This window comes from Spea bombifrons, chromosome 11, assembly GCF_027358695.1.
Source record: "Spea bombifrons isolate aSpeBom1 chromosome 11, aSpeBom1.2.pri, whole genome shotgun sequence".
NCBI classification, from domain to species: domain Eukaryota; kingdom Metazoa; phylum Chordata; class Amphibia; order Anura; family Pelobatidae; genus Spea; species Spea bombifrons.
The window spans coordinates 31,390,224-31,405,913 of NC_071097.1; the positions used below are offsets into that span (position 1 = coordinate 31,390,224).

Sequence of the window (15,690 nt, forward strand, 5' to 3'; positions counted from 1 at the left end):
CTGAGCATCGGGGTATGATGTCATAGATGAACTATGGAGGCACAGTGATCCATAGTGTTAATGGGCTGGCTACCCAAAAGTGAGACTGGCTCTCTGTTATGCAGGCGAAAACATGACGTTTTCACAGTAACTCATACAATTGAAACATAGAATGTGGCGGCAGATCAGACCCATTTGACCCGACTAATCAGTAAAAAGCTCAACCTTATTCCTGTCCGATGCGGGTTTAAATCCCCTCGCTGTATTAACCTCTACCACTTCTATCGTTCAACTTATTCGCCCAGCTCTACCTTCTGGCATAAAAAAGTTAAACAACTCTACTGCCATGTAGCTCCGAGCTGCAGTAAACTTAAGCTTCATAAGTGGCATCTCGTAAGAAGGGCGTGCCTGCTCCTGACTCACTATATATGAAAAGAATCGACTGTTGAGCCATGAAACAGACATTGACACCACAGAAAACAAAGAAAAGCCTTTGATAAGATAAGGGTATAACATTCGGGGGCAAATTAGGCAAATTACGTAATAAAGCCCATCCGCTGGAAAATAAAAATGATTAAGGAAGAAAAATAACACAAGAAAGTTTAATGACAACAAAGTACTGTTTTCAGGGCAGCTGAGAAATGTTATAATAAATCACTGTATGGAGCGACCTAGTTTTGGTGTAGACTGCCTGTGTTTCAGCCGACACAAAGGGTAGGTTAAAATGACATAAGCAACTTAACCCTTTGCATCACAGAGGTTAGTAGAGCTGCTTAAACTCCATCAACCGCAAGGTTCTTTAAGCAGAATTGTGCTTTGCTCAGCGCCTACAGCGAAAAGGGTCAACCGACGTGCATCATCGTCTGCCTCATACATATATGAGACGCATGTAAAGGCAAGCACTGGAATGCCCTCCACGTTCCGTGTTTGCAAATGTCTGTTGCACGGGACACGTGTAAGGACAGGTATTAGTGCGTTGGCCAGTTTCCTTGTGTGGATTACTCACACTGATCACGGGGGCAAGCAGGTAACAGATCTGCCTACATTCAGGTAGAAAAATAACAATATAGGGAAGGGAGACATAATCCAGCAAGTGCCTTCTTATTAAAAAGGAAGCCTCTGGCAAACAGATAGACTGCATTTCCTATCACTCTCAGCCAGCCAATAGTGTGGATGCTGCAATGGCCTGGGTGTTAGAAGTTGCCTATTCTTATCCATAATGATACACAACAACATGCTAACCCTACTCCGGCAGCTAGATCCACCTAACCTCTACTCATCAAGAGGCAAACAACAAGGTTTGGGTGGCTAAACGTCACGGGAGTTATAGTCCCAGGATGTCTATCTATCATTAACTGATTATGTTCCAAATGCGGTATCGCACTGTTTACACAATTGCCACTATGCAAACAAAAACATACTATATATACCGGTATATATACAGTAATCATGATGGTTATTTGACCCGGTACATCGCCAAGTAGTCTAAAAGTAGTTTCAACAGCACCTGTTAGGACACTTATTAGAAGGTATGGCTTCGTTTCGATGACTTAGTGACACAGTAACTTCTAAAGTGCCTCACGCAGACCACAGAAAGTTTAGATTGTGTATTTAGTCTGCGGTCGCATAAAATAGCGCGTGCAATATCGGTTTCGCTGATGGAGTGGCAACTTGTTGAGCTATAAAGGGTTAATTGTTACTCCTTCCACCCCATGCGAAGTCATGAGAGGAAGAACACAGATCTTTGGAAATCATCGATGGGAACAGCAATCCACAGAGGATCTCACAGTGGGGAAGACACACAAAGAGTCAATGTGAACAGGGTCTCCGTCGGTGGACTTTGTAGCTACAGCCAACAGTGTGCCTGGTGCTGGACATGCCTGTTTGCCTTTCTGTATCGGATCAGGGCTGGCTTTTGCCGAATAGGAAACGGGACTATCGCTGAGCGCTTACGGCCGCCAGGATGTGACCGGAATCCTTATACCGTTCCATACGTAATGAAAAAAGCCATTCATAGCAGGGCAATGGTTTGGCTCTGGCCGGGCTTTCGGCTGCGCTCTTGGCACGGGTCTGAGAGATGTTTATGGCCGCAGCCTGCATTGTGTGATATCAACTGGATAAAGCGCAGCTGAAAGGCCGTGGGGCCCCTGTGTTTAGAGAGCAGCTGGAAAGACTACAAACAGGATTATCCTACAGTTACCAAGGGAGCTCCAAATCTACCATGCGCACAATACTGTAAAATGTGACAGCCTGCAGACACGCAGCAACCGCCTGGGGATTCCTGAGCGCCAGCAGCTTCAGGCGTGATCATAACTCAGGGATACATATACACTGCATGCATGTAAACCGACGCAAATAACTGTATGCAATAGAAAATCAAACGCATATCTATATATATATATATAGACACCACATATACACGCACAGGTTGCTGCAATAGAATACATGTATGTGTATACATGTGTGTATGTATACATACACACCTACACACGCAAAGACACTCCATATACTCACAGGTCTGTTGCAATAAAATGTATGTTTATATATGAATGTGTGTGTGTATGTATATATATATATATATACGGTATATATATATATATATATATATATATATATAATTTGCAAAGACACACAGATTTGTAGCTTTACATTATAAACATTCTAAGCACACACAGACCTCCTCAATGTATACATCCAGGCTGCTGTACATACCTGCTTAACCTCAGTGTACTGCAGCAAAATGATATATATATATACACATATACAACGTATTTAATGTATATAACATGCAGCATGTGTATTGTCTGATTATATTCACGATTTGCACTGTGTAACAATGGGCTGATGACGTGTGTGCATTAGATACATTGTGTTACATTGTGTTACATTGTGTTACATTGTGATCCTCTTGTGCAGGGCTCGTGGCATGCAGGGTCACCCTACTCACATAGTGCTTGGACGGATTCCTCCTCTTCTCCACATCCTGCACGCACACATCCACCACCGAATAGGACCGCATGGTTAGTGGGGTGGGTGTGGGGGTTCCACGGAAGGTTAAAAGCTCTTCTAGCAATAGGTCATCATTGGAGTTGGGGGTCTCCTAGCTGTGAATGTGGCTCCTTGCTGGACACCCCAGTGTCACCTCCAGTAAGCAGCCAGGACAGGAAGCCTCCAGCCCGATGCGATCACTCCGGGGCAGTGGGAGTAGTGGTTAGTGTGCCATGTGCTTGGGTTGATGGAGTATGCCCCCTGCTGCCACTGGATGGCCAGTGCGGATCGTGCGAGCTCCTGATCCTGCCTGCTGCTCTCACTGCGCTCAGCCACAGCAGCTGCCTCTTATATAGAGGGTGGGGAGAGAGGCAGAGGAGGGACTGTGCCCTCTGCTGGCCCTGTGTGCCCCTGGATGGCTGGTGAGCAGCGCGTCTGGGCTCCTGATCCTGCCTGCTGCTCTCACTGCGCTCAGCCACAGCAGCTGCCTCTTATATAGAGGGTGGGGAGAGAGGCAGAGGAGGGACTGTGCCCTCTGCTGGCCCTGTGTGCCCCTGGATGGCTGGTGAGCAGCGCGTCTGGGCTCCTGATCCTGCCTGCTGCTCTCACTGCGCTCAGCCACAGCAGCTGCCTCTTATATAGAGGGTGGGGAGGGGGGACAGAGGAGGGACTGTGCACACGGCTGGCCTGAGCTCAGTCCTACTGTATCTGCCCAGAGACCCCCAGGGTACATTGAGCAGATTTTTTTTTTAAGTAAAACCCTGGGATTTCTATGATTGCAGCAAGTTAGAGGCAAAGGAGCAGGAAGCCTGCTGTGGATTTAGTGGGTGATAAAAAAAAAATGTATCAGAAATCAGTTTGTTTTGTGTTGTTTATAAACAACACAGGCTACTATTATTACAACAATGATGGTGTTTTTAATGCAATGATTGTGGGTTTGTGTAATACCAAATAACGGGAAATAGTTGTAGTGGTATTTAAGGCAAAAAAAGCTGTTTTTGAAATATTGTATCTGACTTAAAGGGACGTTCCAGCCATCATATGTACTTTAAATGTATGGGGAATCAAATTCTATGCATTTGACCCTTTCCCTGCTTTCAGCTATTTTTCATCCAGGATATGTGAAGCCCCTCACCTGCCATGTGATATACTTACCTGGCGAACACGCTGGGTGGGGGTCCAATGAGATCTCTACGCGCATGCGTGCGCGGAAAGCGCTTTCATTGATGCCACTGATTGGCTGCTTTAAGCTGAAATGTGGGACACATAGTATCCCTTTAATAGGGTTTCAGGGCATAATTCTGGGAAAAATAGAAACCAGGAACCACATTGTCAATCAAGGTGCTGACTTCTAGGGACACTTACTGCTCGCTCCCAGAATCCTCACCGGGCAAGGAAACTTAGTTGCCTGCTTTTGGATTCCCTTCCTTGCCCTTGAAGACTCGTATAATAATAAGAATGCCCTGATTAAGCTCGGATTGTTGGCAAACACTGTACTATTAAAAGAAAAAAAACATGGAATTAAACAAGCAATAGCATGTCTCCAAAGAATTTGTTGGCAGCTCATCCAATCAAGGTTGTTTGGCATGGGAAATAGGTTGCAAACAGGTATATATTAACCATATAGTCAGTGCTAGAAATTATCATACATGTAATACACATTGTAACGGGGTGCGGGGCACAGGACGACTTGACTTTTGTGTGGCCCCCATGGGTATTTGTCAGATGGCCGGTCTGAGCCAGATAGTAACACTCACACACATGATAACATACACTTACACACACGTTAACACACTTACACATATAAATACACGCTATAATATATACACACACACTCTCCTTCTTTCCCTCCCATGGCTCTCCCTCTCTAAGTCCCCTTCTCACCCCCCCCCCAGCTTTCCCTCCATCTCAGCTCTCCCTCTCTCGGTTCTCTCTTCCCCACTCTCAGAGCTTCTCCCCACTCTCTATTACCTTGAGTGAAGTCCTTGCTGGGTCATGTTACTTGACACCGCTGGGACTCCCAGGTTACTGAGACGTCTGGCTGCAGGACAGGTGGGAAGATCCTATTTTGGCCTATGCAAAGGACGGCCCTGAATACACAGACACTTTGTATGTACAGTATACATCCAAAACACGTAACATTCTGAGTTTTCCCACTTCTGGCACAGATGCTTAATGGGCCGTTTAAAAGGGAAATCCCTGGTCTGAAGAAAAATAACTTTAGATACCTTAAGAGATTTCCCCTTGTTGCTGACCCATAGGCCTGGACTGGCCACCAGGCACACAAGGCAAATGCTCCAGCGGCAGATCGGGTGCCGCGGCGTGCGCCCACTGGCTGGATATTCCCAGAATACGCGAGCAGAAAAATATGTAACATGCGGCTATGCATATCCTGATGCGGCTGCACTTATCTCATTAGGGGGCTGCTGGCCTTAAAGGGCAAGGGCCGCCTCATCATCTCCGGTCCTGCTGCTGACCTACACAGGTAAAGTGCTGCCCCATCTAACAGACTGCGGGGGGAGCACTTGTGCTGGTGGGCAATATCTGAAAAACATGGCCGATGCGGTCTTAGTACCTGTTCATACGTGGTCATATATGTACATACACACTCTGTATTTGATGGGGTAATAAACATATGTATAATTAAAGAAAGTCATGACAAGGAGAACATTGCCGATGACTGTACCGTCAGCCGTTGGCTCTGTACGACCGGACACAATGAAGACTCGCATCAGGAAGCGATCAATCATTTCAATCTCAAGCTTAAAAAACTTACAATCAAGTCCTGATAAACCTAAAAACCTCAAAACCAAGAGGCGCCCCTGCTTTACCATAAAATATAGCGCCTGTCACTGCAACAAACTCCAGGCTGTTACAGTATTTACAGCTCAATGAACACTCAACTAGCAGATTATGCATTAAAAAGTGATTCTAGAGCAATCTCTGATCGCCATAGCAACCATTGCAACGTTTCATTCAGTAGGAAGGCTCCATTGGTTGCTATGGAGACAAGTCCATTGTTCAAACTTTCTACTGAAATAAGTTTTTACACTCGCATTACATCCCAGTATAAAAAGTGAACTTTATTCACATCAACTATCCTGATTAAAATGTTAGTTGTACAGTTAGTTGCGTGCAGACACCCTTTATCACTCCCATCACTCCTGTGTTCCAATGGCCCTTTATCACTCCCATCACTCCTGTGTTCCAATGGCCCTTTATCACTCCCATCACTCCTGTGTTCCAATGGCCCTTTGTCACTCCCATCACTCCTGTGTTCCAGTGGCTCTTTATCACTCCCATCACTCCTGTGTTCCAATGGCCCTTTATCACTCCCATCACTCCTGTGTTCCAATGGCCCTTTATCACTCCCATCACTCCTGTGTTCCAATGGCACATTGTGTTCGCTGATCCAAGTTTAAGTTTAAAATACTAATTGATCGTTAGAAACCCTTTTGCAATTATGTCACAGCTGAAAAATTCCTTATTTTCCATAAAAAGTGACCCCAAACTTTTGAACGGTAGTGTATGTTTTAATCCACAATATTTTTTTTTTTTTTACTGCTATCAGAACATGTTCGCATACGTGCTGAAGAAATATAATCAGAACAGGTTACCTCCTGGCTACATTCTATAGAAAGAATGAGATCTCCACCCAGGTTTATTGTTCTGTTTGGAGTCATTTGGCCAAAGTTCTTGATCTGCCTCTCAAGTGCAAACAGCTCAAGAGTTTTTATACAAGCGATTCATGCGGGACGTTCCTGGGTGATGAATTCAATGCGACTACAGATTGCAAACAAAATGTGGATTTATAATAAAGACTAACAGAACTTTTTAAAGGTGTTCTAACCTCAAACGAAGGTAACGGTGATCAACTGGCACATGGTTTATCATGAAATAGGCATCAAAGCTGTCGTTATTAGACAAACATTGGGGGTTATTGGGGGTGGTTCAGAAGGGCCCCTGGGCCTTACGCCCAGTAATGCTAATAAAGTCTGTTCCTCCATAGAATTTCATTAATCAGAGAGTCTGGCCCAGTGATTAAGACTGAGCCATTCTATTGTTTCTCATGGGCAGTGTGATAAGGAGTCAGGGTGTTTGTCTAGTACATTGGGGCTCAGATAACAGAACCAGAACACATCCAAATGCAACCTAATATGCAGCTGCTCCAAAACATTATATTTTGCAAAAAAAAACTATTTTTAATCTGATATTAGGAATAAAAAATGATTGGAGTTCTCCTTTTAAAACAGAGGGCATGAGTCAAATAAACCAGACATTACAGAAACGCAGCTGCTTAGTGCATGGCGCTCATAAAGGTGGAGATAGTATCTGCAATTATGGAAACCTATTTTAAAAGGGTTATTTGTAGGGTAAGGGGAGTGTTAGCAGCTTCACTAATGCAAGTAAAGTGCCTGACCTCGATGACCTGTAATTAAATCTCATTAGCGGAGCTCAGACTGCAGATAGTAAATGTGAGAGCTTCTGCGGGATGACACAAGGTAACCAAATAATGTCCAATTATTCCATTTACAGCTTTAAAGGTATAGGTCAAACTGTGGCACGGGCTCGGCCAAGCATGTCCATGTGGTTGTAGCTTTCAAGTGTTAAATGGCAGAGATAAAAGGTGTTCATTATGTAGGAAATCCATTCCTCCTCCTCTGAGTTTAATTAGGTTTTTTGATGCTGCCGTCCTAATGTCTGCTCGAGCCCCAGTCACTCCCCGTGCAAGGTATAGATCGAGTGCCTTCTCCATAGGTATACATTACGTCTTGGGTGTCTTCACCCTTGGGTGCTGAATGTATTATTTAATCCCGGCAGGGCAACTTGAAGGAATCCCTGCTCGCCTCCCAGCATGTCATACAAACATGGGGTTCAAAGAGAGAAGAGTAAAAGGGTTTAAACCCACCCTGCTCTTATAATATAGGGTTTATCGGGACTTTCCTGGTGACTCGAGACAATTCAATGTAATAACGTTGTTTACATTATAAAAAGCCAACCCTGGTGAGGTTCTCCAGCGGGAATGGCTGAACGGGCTCTACATGATTCACATCTTTTTAGAAGAGTTGGTTTAGAACTATGCATTATGCAGGGCAAACTGCAGGAGAAACGCCCTTCATAATGAATAGTGACCCGAAAACCCCTACTAGTGAATAAGTCTCCTTAGCACTTTCCCGGGAGCAGGGCGTGGGGGGCAATGTCCTTGGAGACCCAACATTCACATGGGGATCGGGGAATCTACATGTACAATTTGTATGTCGTACAATACCTGATCTAACAATTTAGACAAAAAAATTCTGCACAGTTTCTCTATTTAGAACAAAATGCTAAAAATATTGTAAGCTTGCGAGCAGGGTCCCTTTGAATGTAAGAAGCGCTGCGTATATTATTGGCACTATAAACATAAAAGATATTATTATTAAGGATAATAATAATGATGATGATGAAAAGAGCAACACAAAAACAAAGTAATGGGATCCATCTTTTGATAGAAGTCAGTGTTCCGAGTTCTGAAATGTGAAACAGTCCCAGAAGCGGTTTAATTTATCGAGATGTATCAGATTTCCTACTAGGAACCACGGAATTCTGATGGTAAGCAGATATCTGGAAAGCTGAGGTGTTCACCGAAATGTGAAATCAAAAGATGGGACCCGGCGTAATCCTATCCAGACGGGCTCGTTAAACGTGTGATTTCACACAAAAGAAATCCAAACACAAGTCCATTAGTCCGATGGCCGCGCTTCGCAGATGGATTAGCTCTTTGGCTCTTCGGCGTTCTGTTTTTGCCGAGCCAAGCTTTGGGATTTCAGACTCTGTAGCCGTTCCGTTTAGTGTTATCTCTGTTAGGCTAGGTTTCCACTTGGGTTTTTGTCCGGCGTTTTTTTCTTGATGAAAAACGCCAGGAAAACTGCCAAGAAAACTGCCACTGCATTTACCTGCGTTTTGGCGTTTTTTCTGCAGTTTTTTCTGGCGTTTTAGCCTTTCTGTGGAAATTGCTTTTTTTGACCTTAGGCAGTTTTTCCAGCCTTTACAAGTTAGAAGTTTCACCCAGCTAAAAGGGATTAGGATAAATGGCAAGTATCTGCCCTCTCCTGATGTCATTTACTTGGTAGACCCTTTTGTCTCTTTTCTGTGGTTTGTAAGGCATGCTTTATTCCGAATGTCTGCTCCTCTGGGAAGATTGGCCCCAAATGATGGTGCAAATTGTTTGCTGTTGCTTTTGGCACGCAGGATCCGGTCGCGTATGTTTGTTTGTAATGGCATGTTTGTTCCAAATGGTGTAAAATTCAATATGAACCAGTCCAGGACTTTGTTTTGTGTGAAACTTTGTTTTCAGCCTATTTCTCGTAGGACACACAGATACTGGGTCCATCCTCTGCATTGTAACTGTGGAAAAAACCCCATAAAAAACGCCAAGGCAATAAACCCACATGGCTTTTTCATGGCGTTTTTTCAACGCCAGAGTGTCAACATGCTGCAGTTTTGAAAAACTGCCACAGAGCCCAAAAAAGCAGAAAAACGCCAAAGAGGACTGAAAAAACGCCAAACAGAAAAACGCCAAGTGGAAATGGCATTTTGCGATTTCCTATTGAATTACAGCTAACATCTGGCTGCAGGCGTTTTTCACAAAAAAAACGCCAGGTGGCGCTATTGGCGTTTTTATAGGCGTTTTTAGCAAAAAAAAAACAAATGGAAACCTAGCTTTACAGGGACTTTTTACCCAGCAGGCGGACATTTTAGTTAACCCTTTCACTTCCCAAGAAGGCACGATCTACTAACCCTGACGTAGATTCCCATTCCAGCTCCTCCTAAATACAATGATTACCGGCACCCTTTACGCTGGGAAAAATTAGGAAACCTAAAAGATGTTTTAGAGGGGCATAGGCTGTAGCATATCAGTATTCACCCATTGTACAGTGCCGTGGAATATGATGGTGCTATACAGTATATACACCAATAAAGAATAAAAATAACACCCATACATCCTCAGGATTGTTAGCTTGCGGTCAAGGCCCTCTTACTTTAATGTATCGGTTCGTCTTATTCATTTCTAGTTTTGTCATGTGTTTTGAATGTACCGTATATACTATAAGTAGGGCTGCATATGTTGTTGGCGCTATATAAATAAGAGATAAATAAAAATAATCTGGCAGGGTAGAGGCAGGGTCAGCAACTTTTAATAAGCCCCCAATTTTGACTCATACTCAACACTATAAGAAAAATAATCTCTGCCGTGTCTACTCTTTATGTAAAGACCCAGGGTCTTCATTTTAAAGAAGGTTTTAGATGCCGGTTTAATAATAGTTCACAAAGTCTGCACGAGGAGCGTGGAACAAACGGTGGGCCAGATGGTTATAATTTCCAAGACCATGATATTGCAATCAGCACAAGTCACTCACAGCCGGCTGTTCCTAGAATCCGCATCCACTCAATCCCTGCTGAACATCCTTCATCCCATTCATATGGGTGACATGTTCCGGAATGTTCCAAATTATTTTTAACCAGTGTTCTGTGCCATTTGAATTGTGCGTTTTAATCCCACCGATGGGAGGTCGTATATCACACCCCAGCTCTCTTCTGATGTATAGCATGCTGTCCTGAACCTTTCCGTTTGGTGGTTTCATCTTGGAATTATGACTGATAGACCAGATGACCAGTTATGGTGTAATTTTGGAAGGCTTGATCAGTCTACACCTAAAAAACACCCCGATATTACACCCCAGGCACATTATTTCCATTGTTTCTCACATTCTTTTACCTATCCAATGGAAATCATGTCCTAGCACCTTGTGGAGGAGAGAGAAGTGGAGCAAACGAGGAGAATATCCACGGGGTACGGCTTTTTCCCAAAGTTCACCAAATCAAGTAGACTAGAAAGAGTCTTAGTATGGACACTGTTCTGTTATCGCACTCAGGTCTACAAATTAGATTTCTTAATTTTTACATACCGTATATATAGAGAAAAAAATCACCATCCATTCATCAATCATCAATGATTGTTACAATTCCTAATTAATTTTCTTTTATTATCTTGACTTGAAGGTTCCAACAGTCCTTTGTAGACCACGCTAATAACCAGGTCCTTTTCTAGACAGTTTCTGGCTACAGTGTTTCCTTTTTTCCCCCTATAACAACTGAATACATTTCATTCCAAAAGTGTAAGGACCGCTGATGTTCCTAGCTTTTCGTGTTTGGGAGGAGGACAGTGAGTTGTCCATTTTCTGGGGGAAGCCATTGTAGAACGTCCTCCATCCTTCACAGAGCTTCATATTTCCTATCAGAATATTCTGCCGGTATCTCTAGCATGTGATGGAACTGAGCGGGGAATTCGGTGCCTTTTACGATAGAGAAGTCTCTAGAGTTTTAGCACAAATGCAACGCTGCCTTAAGTGAGGAGGACACCAAGCTTTACTATTTTAGACAGGATTCTTACTGATCAAATGTAGCAGCTGTGATAACTAAGTCTGGATCTCCTACAGGACAGCCTAGCCATATGTCTGGACAGACACCAGGTTATCGGCCCTATACTAACAGGCATGTGTGTCTGTGTGTGTGTCTGTGTGTGTGTGTGTCTGTGTCTGTGTGTGCGCATGTACAGAGCGATGGTGGGGCAGAAAGAAGTCTACAGATCCTCAAGCACCCACCACCCTACTTAAATACACAGAGATGTTCTGTGCAAGACTGGGGGCCCTGCAGTGATTAGATCTCATATTCAGCTTTTTATTGAATTACAAGGATAACGCACCTTGAAGTTACTAAAAGGGCCAAGAAAAAAGGAGAACAGAGTAAAATTAGGATAATAAATGAAAATTGAAAAAAAAATGTTTACTAAGCTGTCAAAGTGAGACTGAAGCTTTAATCGGTATTCCAGGCAGACTGATTACCGATATGACGGGACACACAATCCTCCGCCGGCTTCTAGTGCTGGCCGTGCCAGGTGCCCCCTTACACCAATATCTGTGTAAGTTACATTCAAGTAGCTTTGATCTTTGACAGCTCATCGGGACCACCCAGTTATACCCCTTTGATCTCCACGTTTAAACATGTTCCCGTATAGCTACTTATTATTCAAATGACTGGTCCTACAGAATACAACCTTTAGAAGGCTGCCCCGTAATCTACATGAAGAATAGGAGAAATGGTTCCATAGACACCGCTCGTGCTGTTTTATATTTGTTATCGCCACTTCCATGTAAACCTCTGGTTCGTCAGCGCTTGAGGCACATCTGTATTTCTGGATAATTCTTGCTACATTGTTCCAATATACATGATTGTAAGGTAAATCCAGAAAAGCTATCAGCAAGATGTATGGGGGCAACCATATCATCCATTTGTCCAGGACACATGTACATTTTTACATGTTGCTGACCAGCGCATGTAAAGTGCTGCCCCCTGCTGTATGCGGGAGGTATAAACTCACAGAAGGGAATCACTCAGCAATACAGCACACTCCCTGTAGGGGGCAGCACCTAAGAGGTTATATAGAAGTTTGCCAAGTTTGGAAAGTAGTGATCTTCCTTGTGACCGCACCGTTCTATTGTGAGAAGAATACTCAAACTTTACACTAGGATCACGTCTTGTACACAGCAACAGTGAGCGTTAGGAATAAAATAGAATGCTTCTGCGCATTGCTCCACGTTTAACACGTTCTGCAATAAGAACGTTTCACACAAAACCCCTAATGTACGCCAGATAACAATATCTAAATATCTGTTAGCAAAAGAACCTTTGCTTTGTTATTGTTAGTATTTCTTGATTTATTATTGATTATTGATTGACTATTATCACATCCTACAGGGCGTAACAAGCAGTGGGTCACATAGCGTGGACTTTCAGAACAAAAAAGTGACGATTGTCTTGCTCAAAAGAGCTTACAATCCATTATTATTAGAAAAAAAAATAATAATAATAAAGGAAAAAATTGATTAAAAAAATCAATAAACCTGTAAATTTGGTTTATGGGTGTCTATAACCTCCATACAGCCTAACATAAGACTGAATCCAATCACTACACAGATTCTAAGTGCTTCCCAAGGAAGAAGACGACGGCTTTTATGTCTTCCTGCTTCTGCCGCTTCCTGCAAATTGCATTTTTTTCCCCAATAAGCGGTCTTTAGGGACGTGAAAAAGAACTTGTGCTGACCATTATTGGAATGATGTAATAGTATTGTTTTGGGTCCTTATTATCTAATTGGCCCCTTTAGTCAGTCTTCCCATTTTCTTGCTGTAAAGCCTCAAACTTTAATCTACCACTTCTGCTGGGAGGCAGTTCCACTTCATCATCGAAAAAAAACATACTTACGTTACATAAAAGGCCGCAAAGATATCGCAATAGACACACCGACACTCGGATGATCCTCGTTTGTTTATGTCGTTACGTTTGACACTTTTACAGTTAATTAATTTAAATTCCATGGGATTGGGTTATCAAAGCGTCAAAATAAACGTTCCCTTTTTTTACATCAGCTGTTAGAATAACAGGATTAGGGGAGATAACATTGCTCCATCTGCTGGGGCCGCGCTGCGGACATAATATTTCTTTTATAAATGGAAACACAGCAGGCATAGTGAATAAGGACAGAATACGAGACTGGTTTAAAAGGCTTTTTATTTACGAAGCCAACAATATGATGCGTTACGCTGTTACCGGGCGTAGGAAACTACTGTGCTGGTTCCTGGAAAATAGGAAAATTAATAAATTATTATGATTAAAAATGAAATCCTTTCTTAACGTGGACCCCTGCTGTAGAATGCTCAAACTCTATCGTAAGGTGCAGCTGGATATGATGACCTATAGACACTACCGTTCAAAAGTTTGGGGTCACTTAGAAGCGTCATTTTTTTTTTTTTTTTTAACATTTTGTCCATTAAAATAACATGAAATGGGTCAGAACTCCAGCACAGACGGAGTTAATGTTGTAAATGACTACTGTAGCTGGAAACAGCTGATTTTTAAAGGAATATCTTCATAGGCGTACAGAGGCCCCTTTATCACTCCCATCACTCCTGTGTTCCAATAGCCCTTTATCACTCCCATCACTCCTGTGTTCCAATAGCCCTTTATCACTCCCATCACTCCTGTGTTCCAATAGCCCTTTATCACTCCCATCACTCCTGTGTTCCAATAGCCCTTTATCACTCCCATCACTCCTGGGTTCCAATGGCACGTTGTGTTCGCTGAACCAAGTTTAAGTTTAAAAGGATAATTGATCGTTCGAGAAACACTAAATGTGTCTTAAACATGTTCAATATTACTGTCAATTTTAACATTATTAATAATTTTGTATTCACTACCCCAATTTCCTCCATAAATAACATGTTATTCAAATTATAAGCGGTATTTTGCCCTAACTTACGTCCATGACATCATTTTCCTGTAGCTTATTGTAGAACGTTACTCCGTAAGCACCGGGTTTCACGTTTCTGCTGCCATGACACGGGAAAGTGTTACTGAACGCGGGTAAATACTGTATGGGAATTATGTCCATGCTGGAACTTTCTCACGCTCTCTGAAACTGCAGCCTTTTAAGCGCCAACCAAGAGCGATAATATTACTGCTCTGTGGGGAACACTTTCAACAAAGCGCAAGATTTTTTCACAATATGGCCTTTTTTTAAATAGAATGTTTCGCTTTACCAAAAAATGTAAATTGTACATTGATTTTTCCTATTGAGGTATTTCTAAATATTTAAACCATTCTGGTTTCCAGATCCTATAGGTTCTCCAGATCCTATATATATACCGTATATATATATAAATATATATATATATATATATATATATATATATATACACACACACACCGTATGTTGTTTTCAATGTACTTAAAAAAAAAGTAAATTTATCAAACAAACGTATATAACCATAAAAAAGAGTAAATGGGCAAAGAAAACACGAATTAATAACCAGGAAAAAGGTGAAAATGTGGAAAATAATAGAAACAGTGGAAAATAAAGTGTAAAGGAAAAAAATACACGAAAATAGAAAAAATAAAAAAATAAAAAAAGAGGGAAATGCACAGGGGGGGGGGAAGAAAGATTAACCGGAAAAAGGTATGAAAAGAGAAAAAAAGAGTCAAAGAGGGAAACCAGGGATGGAAAAAAGAGATGAAAGATAAATGATGAAAGGAGAGAGGGGAAGAAAGATGTCTGCTTTGGGTTGATTTCTGTTTTTTTGTGTTGTTTCTGGCCCTCGGTTGAATACACTGACTGATGGCTTCTCGGGGGAGGCAGTCTTTACTGCGGATATATCTGCTCTGATACGTAACGGGATAGATTCTACTATGAATATGACGTAACTTTTTACAACATCCTAGAGGTTCCTATTCTTCTCCTTACAGGAACATTCATTATTGACTTTGAAAATTGCTACAGGGGATCTTTGGAGTAAGAAAATATGACATCTGTCTCTATTTTCCTCCTGCCTGTGTCTGGACAACAAAAGGGGGATCAAGAAAATGAGACATAAGCCTTATTTTCTAACACCAATACCAAAAAAAAAAAAAAATCCTACTTACGGATTTATTGTATTTAAGTAAAATATTACAGGAAACATTTCAAATAGAAAAGTAAACTGGTTGTTAAAAAAATACAAACAATAATAATAATATTTATTGGATTGATTTCTGATTTGCAACAAATAAATCTTTCTAAAAAAAAATAAAAAAAAATTGAAACACCCCCCCCAACATCAGAAGAACATTGTTTTGACTTTTTTTTTTTT

At 42.0% G+C, this 15,690-nt stretch overlaps 1 protein-coding gene across 3 annotated transcripts in view; it reads right to left on the bottom strand.

Moving 5' to 3' along the window:
- The window catches only part of SH3PXD2A (SH3 and PX domains 2A), a 125,059-nt gene extending 121,728 nt beyond the window's left edge, over positions 1-3,331 (bottom strand). For 2 of the 3 annotated variants that reach the window (XM_053451166.1, XM_053451164.1), the window contains exon 1: positions 2,927-3,331. In XM_053451166.1, coding sequence (XP_053307141.1) covers positions 2,927-2,998 — 72 coding nt within the window. In that variant the 5' untranslated portion in view covers positions 2,999-3,331. The remainder of the gene's footprint in view (positions 1-2,926) is intronic. The other variant, XM_053451165.1, reaches the window with a different exon arrangement.
- Positions 3,332-15,690: the final 12,359 nt, after the last annotated feature.